General features: G+C 38.1%; 1 protein-coding gene across 1 annotated transcript; it reads left to right on the top strand.

Annotated features, from left to right (window-relative positions):
• Positions 1–4,671: 4,671 nt before the first annotated feature.
• LOC137400252 (caspase-1-like) lies at positions 4,672–9,689 on the top strand. The gene is made up of 4 exons (XM_068086582.1): positions 4,672–4,857; positions 5,531–5,695; positions 6,370–6,482; positions 8,842–9,689. Exons 1-4 carry the CDS (start codon positions 4,695–4,697, stop codon positions 8,992–8,994), a joined length of 594 nt encoding a protein of 197 aa, XP_067942683.1. The 5' UTR covers positions 4,672–4,694; the 3' UTR covers positions 8,995–9,689.
• Positions 9,690–9,901: the final 212 nt, after the last annotated feature.

Here is a 9,901-nt window from a genome sequence, read left to right as displayed (position 1 = left end):
AGGACCTCTAAATAAATATGTATTTGGAAGCTGATGAATATCTCTACCAGTTGATATCTATTGCTTACAATTAACCTGTGATGATAATTTAGCATGTTGCCCTGTGCACTGCTAAATTTATTGGGTTTCTTGCAATTTATTGGTGTTTTCAATTTCTTTTACTTCATTCCAAATTTTAAGATATATTTTCATTTTATAACTATATTTATACATTCATAATTTTGATGTTTCTAACCTTCTAACAAAGGAATCCAGGCATCTTTCGTCATTATTGTAAATAACTCGGAAAGAAATTATCTAGTCCAAAGTTCTTGTTTTGTCGGAACTACTACAAAAACACCTGTTATGGTTAAAGAAAGTTTTATGTCTACTATCTAGTCCCTTTGACACATCCAGCAGGTGTGATAAGGTTAATTATTAGTACTGCATTGTTAGAGGTAGAATATACAATCGGTTAAAATGAGATAAAATATTATGTTTGTGATGCTAGTTTGTGTTAGTGTTACTGTTAAGATTTCCTAGTAAAGAAATACGCTTATAAATAACATTAAGATAAGACTAATATGCTTCAGTTGTTATGTAGGCTGAGCAAGTTGAGTCAGTTGGAGGAGCTTGACATCAGCTTCAACTATGAACTTAGAAAGATAGATGAAAAGGTTATGGCTCTCAACGAACTTCAAAAGCTGAACTGTCGGGCCTGTTCAAAACTAATATCTCCTCCATACGCTGTATGTCAGGATGGAATTCACGCAATTCGGGAGTATTTCAAAGCTCTCGGCCAGGGAAAAGAAATAGAAGTCTGTGATGCACCAGTCGCCATCGTTGGGAATTCTCTTGCTGGAAAAACTAGTATCGTTAAAAGTCTCCGGCAAGGAAAACGAGTTTTGACAATGCGATCCGAGTCAGACGTGAACTTCATAGATGAAGCCACAAAAGGCTTCGAAGTTCACGATTTAGAGCTACCAGCATCTACTGTCAACCTTATCGATCACGGAGGCCAAGATGTTTACCATATTGCTTACCAATATATGCTTAAAGAAAATAACATTCCATTGTTTGTTGTGAGTTTTAAGCAATTTCTCGAAATTTCACTCATAAAGGGTTCACAGGTGGCTGCGAAAGAAACGTGCTGGGACTGGATGTCTCATTTGTATTTGTCTTGTCCCCTTCTTGGCCCGCCTTTACTTGTTTTCACTCATGCTGATGCTGTCTCAAATCTGAGAGTAGAAGTCTGCAAAGACAACTTCTTGGAGAACATTGAGCAACTTCGAAGGGATATGCTAGCAGAGGAAAGTGAATTATATGGTGCAAAGCAGGGAGAGTTTCAGAAGGTCCTACATTTGTCTAATACCAAAGCACCAGTATTCCATCCTGAAGAAATTTTTATATTCAGTAATGACCAGGCAGAAACGTCGAATATCGAGAAGCTCAAGCTGGCTTTAGGTAAGAGATGTAAAACGTTCAAAACAATGATTCCTGAAGCATGGAATAAAATCACACAGTTTGTGGCGGATCAAACTGATAAGTCAGTCATAAATCTTTCACTTATTGAGGAAAAGTATTCAGTCAAGGAATCACACACAGTGCTACGATATATGCACAACGCTGGTAGCATTCTCTGGTATAACCAAATAACGCCCCTCAAACCATTTGTTTTTCACAAGGTTCGTCATATTAGCGAAACAATATCTCTTTTGTTTCATCATCGACCAGAACAGCAGTGGAAAGAGAGGCTGGCTACCTTTAAACCATTTCTGTATGAAGGTCGGCAGATAAACAAACCTAAATACGAGGAAATGGTTGAGGACTTTCAACAAGATGGTATACTAGACTCAGCTCTTTTGTACTCTCTGCTGACAAAGGAGTCAGCCAAGTTTCCCTGGGAAGTGTCTGTAGAGCTACTGAAGAGCTTTAAGGTGTTGCATGGGCCAGTGCATAAGCGTTCAAAAGAATACTATCTTATTCCTTTTGCCTCTCAGTCTAGCATGGATGGCTCTTGGGAGACGGATGGTGATCTTCAGCTTCGACTTGAAACAGAGTTTGGAGGCTTGCCTTTACCCATCTATGGATTTCATCTAGCGATAGTGAAATTCTTGAATGTGGAAACCAGTCTTCATTCAACTATGAAGGTTCGAAACAACGGCTCGACGATTTACCACGGAGAGAGTTCAACCCATTTTATCCATTTCTTTGCCAAGCAAAGAGTTACTGTGCAAGTTTCAACTACAGCGCAACTGCTCGCCTCCTCTTGGAAGCGTCTCATAGAAACCACTCAGTTTATCCTGGAATACGTCACATCAACCTGGAAAGCCTGTCGACCGTCAGTTAAAGTTGTCTGCCCACACTGTCTGTATTTACGGGATCCTCACCCTGGCATCTTTGTGGATCCGGATTGGCTCTGTCCTGTGTTCTCAACAGTAGCTGGTGGTCCTATGAAATGCCAATTAAAAGTTGATGTGGAAGCTTTCTCTGGATTTCAGCCTACATTCTGCAGCAAGCGAGAGACTAAAAGCGAGGCAAGTGGGAGACCCACCATTCCCTCTCCACTTGTCTACCCATGTGAGTAAATTTCAATTTTGTTTCAATGGTTGTTATGGGATGAACTCGTATTCATGTTAACCTTTATTTTTGTTGCAGGTTACAGCATTTCAGATGATGAAACACAGAAAGTAACAGAGTACCTGTCCAAAGTTATCTCTCAAAGACACGCCATTTCTAGTGGTAAGTGCTCTATGTAACTTGCAAATAACATAATTATAACAATAATTTTTATTGGTTAAAGAAGAAGCACTCATATTCTTTGACAAATATTTGCAATTTTTTAATAGATTACCTGAAAATACTCAAGGCCTGATTGTTCTTCAGTTACAACGTAGCAGTTTCCATGTATGCACTTAGTCAATTCTACCATCATAGATAATTTTAACCGATCTAACAAAGACAGTTCCTCTCTTTCTACTCCTTATCAAACTGTCATATATGTTACCAAGTTATCAAAATTACAGCACATCTAAGGCCTCAAATCGCATCATCATCCAAACAAGATATGAAAGGGGAGAAAGTAAAACTCCAGTCACATATCACAACTGAAGGTGATGACAGTGAGCTGTCTGATAGCTTGGGTTACTTGGACGAACATCAAGCTGAGTTGGCTATCATCCGCTTGAGATTGAAACCAAGTAGAAAAGCCTGGGCTGAGAAGCTCTTTGATTCGTCATCTGTAAGTCTCTTTTCATGATATGAAACTTTATCATTCATGGCACCTCCAAAGGATCATTAAAGTTGGAACTACTGCTAATCTTGTTTTGTTTAGGTCTATGCGATGACAAATCCTGTGAGAGGGCGTTGCTTGGTAATCAACAACATCCACTTCGCTGCACCTGATGGCAGCGCAGATAGCGTCGGGAGTAAAAGATCTGGGTCACAAATGGATCAGCAAAATATAGATCGGCTCTTTAAAAGTCTGTCTTTTGTATCCAAAATCCATGAGGATCTTCCTGCACAGGTTAATAGGCAATCTTGTTATTAAGCTTTCTCTATTATATATAATATTGTTTTTCATGGCAACAGAAGTTTTAACTTTGCAGTTATGATAGATTGAATGTTTAAAGGTTGACTTGCAACAAAATTCACATTACAGTTATTTGGTATCAAAAGATTCACCATGTCTTACTCGGTTGTGTTGTAGGTGCCAGAATATGTGGAAATGTGATTACAAGCTCTTAAAAGCTCAAACACGAAAAGCCGCCATAGATTGGAATCTGTTTATTTATCTGACGTAGTCATTCCAGTTTGGTTATCGTTTTGTCACGTATGTTCTCACGTGAATTGAAAGGCCAATAAAAAGCTTAATGTAAAACTTATCGTAGCACTAGTTTATGGCAAACACTTCGGGTTTTACCGAAGACCCCGTATAAAATATAGATGCTCGCTACTTTACAGTTTTCTTTCGACATTATTCAATCGTCAAGTCGTAATCTGATCACGTGACCCAATACTTCGCAAATAATTTTTGCAGCTCTTTTCGATTATCACAGGTAACCAACAGGCTCGTCATGATTATCAGACAATGATATATACTCTTTCGAGGTAAGGTTAAAAAGTTTAACGATTTTTTACGGTAAGTTATAAGGTATCAGTGATAAAAGTGACAGCATTACAATGACGATAAAACAGACGCGTAAAAACAATAGACATGGTTTTATTGAATGCGTGAAGTATATTTGTGAAAACATTTCGACGAATGAGGTTGCATGAAAGTGTAAACAGAAACCATCCTGTAACAACTACGTCTCATTTGAGCCGTTTTGGAAAGCGAATCCAAACTACAGCAGTCTTGTGTGGCTGCGATTAACTGTTCGTTTTTGAGCTTTTAAAAGCTTGTAATCACATTTCCATATATTTTGCACCTACAACACAACAGAGTAAGACATGGTGAATCTTATGATACCAAATGACTGTAATGTGAATTTTGTTGCAAGTCAACCTTTAAGTTTTTGTTATCAAGTCTGTCTGGTTTAATAGCTTTTTTTATCTAGTAAATGTTACACCACTGGTTTCATCTTCATAAGCAGCCTTAAAATGAACAACTGAGTAGATGATACAGAGTGAAGGTCAACTTCATATAATATATACAGGAGATGCTGAGAGTTGTACGTGAGGAGACATATGTTGAAGATCACAAAGACTACGGCATGTTTGTACTCGTAGTCATGACACATGGGAATGAGACATATCTCTATGGTACAGACCAGCAAGCAATCCCTCGTACTTCAGTATACGATCTGCTCTCTCCTCGGTGTTTTCCTCACATGGCAGGAAAACCCAAGCTACTTATTTTTCAAGCTTGCTCTGGAGGTAGGTTGACAATTCTCTATTGACACCTTAATTTATTCAGCCAAAGACTACTACTGCCAGTTGAGAAATTTTACCCGCTGACTTTAGCAACTACCATCAGATTTTACTGATATTTGGTTATGGTTCCCTTTTACGTCAATATCTTGCAGCGGTAGCAAATTAAATATATAAATTATATCTTTGTATTAAGTATATATTGAAAAGTTTAACACATGTCGGTAATACCTGGCTATATAGTAGGCATAGAGATATTATGTGTTTTATAGCTGTAAGAGCTTGAGATTTGTGGGTAATTTAACTAGTGACTTTAGATTGGTAGGGAGTAGAAAATCCCATCATTTTTCTATGAAAACTCTGACCTGATTTTGCTTTTCGTGTAAATACATATAATAAAAATGAATAATTTGTGAAACAAGCTTTTGATCAATTAATGTTGTTTCGCTGCTTAACTGTTTTTATAGGCGTTAATAAAGTTCATGGTGACTCATTGTATGTATAGTGAGAGCAGACAACTCTACAGAAATCAACCCACTTCAAACAAGCCCATGAGGATCTCTAGTTTTCATTTTACAGTTCTGATTGCCACCTGATATACCTAAATTACTTAATTTTACCTCCTCCATAACGCAGAGTAATTATACAGCTGCTGATAACATGTGATTATCCTTTACAGGCGGCTATGATCTACCATTTGGGAATATCCCTCATTCCTCTAGATCTCCAGACCCTACTCCAACTGTTGCCCTTCCTTCCCCATCTAGCTCTCAGTCTACAAGTACTAACTTAGCTGGTTTCTTGGCGGGGGATGACTTTTTCATCATGAATGCAAGTTTTCCTGGTAAATCATCTACTTATGCGTATATTGAAGGGTCTTTGGTAGGATATTATCTTACCTATAAATTGGATTGTAACACAGAGAAGGTGATATGTACTACATCTGTAGTATTTCTCCTCTATTGTTGTCTCTGTATTCCTTCACAACAATTAAACTTGCTAGCCTGTGCGCCTTCAGTTAAACAGTTTAGTAGTTGAACTAGACACTTTGACATGTCAAGTATTGCTGTATGTATTTAGATTATAGACTCTCTGTCAACCCCTGTGTACATACACATAGTGAGTTTCAGTTTGTAATAACTTTAGGCTATATATTTTCATGCCATGCAAAGGTTTGCTTAGTTTTAAATTGATCACCAAAATTATAGTTGTCGGACTTTTTAATGTTTAGTAATGCAGATCATCTTTAATCTGAACTCTCTCCATTTTCACTGGTAACAGATATTTGTGTGTAATCTCTGCAGCTCTTCATTTTTCACGGCCCAGAGTTGTTAGACAATAATGAGATGAGTTCATTCACAAAACCTTTATATATACAGTATAGTATATATAGTGTCACGCGCTGTCTTCTCGCATTCAATCGAAAATAAGTCATGTTTGTAGTATACAATGGCATTTCTAGTTCTGTAAGTAACAGCTTGTGAGTAAATGGAGCTACTGCTGTCTTGGTATTTACAGGTTATGTTTCCACAAGAGATTATGCTCATGGTTCTTTCTTTATAAGAGCCCTTGTGGAAGCTTTCTATAAACACAGTTGTCATCGGGATGTAAAGAGGCTGTTTGAGGAGCAGGTACTACCTAATAATAGCTATAATAGTGTCACTAACCCTCATTATCCGTTTTTCACCCCTTACTAAACATCATCTTAGTAAATTTTGTTGTACTTTCAGATAATCTTAGACATCACAGATTTGTTAAGTAGGTTTTATTATTTGACAAACCATAAGAAAACTCTGTTTACTCTGTACTTCAGGCAATGACTAATTCTAGTTTAGACTTCCATTTATTGTGACACACCCTTATTAACTATCTAATACTATAAAATCATGTGTTGGTGTTTTTGTCTGTTCGTCGCTGGTATGTCCAGTTAAGAGCGATTGATTAAAATATGAACGCTTGCTAGCACGTTTGCAGCGCTTGTTGGCATGTTTTGCGTCCATGAAAAATCATATATTTGATTTTACGCACAATTGTTCCAAACCTTAGTTTCAAAGCCTCATTCTCCTTATTCCAAGCCCTACTCGCAAGCCTTATTCTAAGGCTTAGTACTGGTGTGCTTGACTTCACATCTATACATGCGAATGTACGAGCTTGATTCCTGTTAGTTGCAATTTTTTTCCTAATGCTGACTTCAGACAGGCGGACATGGCATTTATTATACTAAAGATTTAGACTAGCTTAAGTTATTAAAATTCATTGGTTGAAAAAACTTAGCCAATCTCAACTACCTGCCACTGTCTATAATTTGCTTTAAATTTTGAATGAATGTGCAGTATAAAAAGCAAGAAATATTTTTCTCTGCAAAAGGTTTTTATAGCCTGGGCAATGCCGGGCATTCACCTAGTATTACTTATGACGATCTCTCCCTACTACTACCTTGACTACCATATCTCTCATAGCTGTTGTCATGGTTACCACCTTGCTTACTTTAGCTACCTCGCCTTTCGTATCTCACTGCTCTATTCTTGTCCCTGCAGTCACAGGTCACGTGGACTCTTCCTACAAGAAAAATACTTAATGATGGGACAACTCCGCATCTCATGACCACTACCCTTGCAATTGTAGCAAACTCTCTCTCTACTACCTTCTCTCCTACTTCGTCCATGTCTAGAGACATACCTTTCCTTGCTATAGTCTTTATACCTCCTACTGTCTCTGTCTTTACTATACTCTCGGCTCCTTGCCTCATACCCACTAACATCACGATCATCACTACCATCTCAATAATATTTTCCACTATCTTTAGGACTACCTCTAGAAGAGTATATGCTCGACAAATCACACTGTCTATTATTACCTCTAAGGTACTATCTCGACTTCTTTCATATGACTCCCTCGCTATCCCCTTTTTAATCTTACTTCTCAAGTCACCACCTCTACTCTCTACTGTCAACAACCTGTTCTAATTATTCACTATATCTCTACCATAAGTCCTCATGCTCAAGCCACGCGGCTTGTGCTCAAAAACAGATGACTCATGAAAGAAAAAATAATCCTCCAACAAGCCGCCTGCGGTATCTAGCCGCCCTTACCAACAAGCCGCATATGTCCACAGACCGCGGGCTAATGACTGAGGTTTTGTTGTCCTTGACCCCTTCGGGAGAGAAAGTGTTGAGACGGGTTTCGCTATACCCCCGTCCTCTTGAATAAGAAAACAGGCTGCATCAGTGCATGTGAAAAGAATTTTCTTTTACTTCTAAGTTCGGATTGAAATTCCTAAACCCTTGCATCAAAAACTTACTTGCCATGTCTCAGCTAGATTTTTATCTGCTTCGATGTCAGCAGGTATTAACACGCTCCCAACCGCTTTTCTCTCACTCGTGTGTCACGAATTCATATCGAATTAGAGCAATAAATTTTTCTTTAGTCTAAAGTATTCCATAAACATGACTTTGAAAATACACGAGTAGGTCGCCAAAACCCCGTACATAAAAATGTATCATGACTGCGATTCTATGGTTATAGCGCGGAACTGAGCAGAGACCGCATTTATCGAGAAGCCGCCCTGAGCTCCACGTAAGATTTAAAAACTTGGCTTTAATTGCGGTCTATGACCTTGAACTAGAAGCCGCGCCTAACAACAAGCCGCGCGGCTTGAGCATAAGGACTTACGGTAGTCCTCGACGCCTCATTCAACATATTGCATGTCGAATCAGCATTCTTCATCTAGTCTCTATTCATTTCTCTATCTTTCAACCCGTTGACTGCTACTATTAGAGCAAACCTTACTCTATCAGCATCATTAGCTACCTCATCGTATGTGCTCAAACTCACAACTGTCATAAGAACTCTCTATCATTTTCATCAACTGCATGTCTAGCCATCAGGAACTCATGCTTCTTCACAAGCCTGTTTTCCTGTCTACCATAATACTCCTGCAAACGAAGTGGGGCTTTTATCTGATACACTGAAGTATCCTTCACCTTCTAGATAGCAAAGAAGGTCAGAGCAAAAAGCATAGAGGTTAACAACAGATATCCAAGAGTGAGCAGACAGCAGCCCATCTTGATGTGTTTACCAACTGATGGTAAAAAGCTCTACCTATTTCCTGGCTACACTCCTCAACCACCTGAGAGACAATAAAACACTTTTCCGATTGCCTATTTTATCACAAACTTTTGCACAGGAATTGTAAATAGTAGACAACTTTCAGCAGACACTGCTATAATGTATACAGTACGCACTCCTACAACGTAAATAATGCGTTCCAAGAACATTTACATACAGTACATACTACCTGCTCGCCATTTATCTGTATCCAGGGGTCAAGGTTAGGATAAAAGGGAACTTTTGACGATGCTCCAACTCGTGACATTTAGATTGTTGGACCGACGCTGTAAAACCTTCACCAATCGATCCCTTTTGTATTTATGAGCAATGTGTAGCCACTCTATTCTATGTTTTATCGACACATCTGACAATCTATGACGACGAACTAGACTGTTGCGGAAGTTGTTTACGTATATAATATGTAGGTATAACGCTTTACGCACGTCGATTTTTCTTTGACATGTCTGGCGAGATAGAGTAACGTTCAAATTGAATTTGAGAACTCGCCTGACTTGGCACTTTACGTTGTATGGAATTTTTACAAATTAGGAAGCAAAAACTTCACTTAAATTTTTTGTGTTATCTGAAATTTACATTATAGGAGGTATATGTTAAAGGAGCGTCTACTGTACCTCCTATAAAGTTAATTACACATCCCGGAAAGAATTTTTTTTTAAGTTTTTCTTTTCGTACTATGTAAAAAGTTCTATATCTCTATAAGTTCTATACTTCCATCGATATCTATAGGATAATCATGTATTTGCAATAAAAAATTTTCAAGGTTTCAAAGACTTTTAGTTATTAATTTATGACACTGATATATTAGACCTAACCTTGTGCTGCAAATGTTTTCAAAGACTAGGTATATCTCTTCCAAAAACAACTTAACTAGTACAACTAATCACTTGGTTTAATTCATCCATTGCTTCGTGGGATACTG

Source organism: Watersipora subatra, chromosome 7 (assembly GCF_963576615.1).
Source record: "Watersipora subatra chromosome 7, tzWatSuba1.1, whole genome shotgun sequence".
NCBI classification, from domain to species: Eukaryota; Metazoa; Bryozoa; class Gymnolaemata; order Cheilostomatida; family Watersiporidae; genus Watersipora; species Watersipora subatra.
This window is presented reverse-complemented; position numbering and strand designations above follow the sequence as displayed.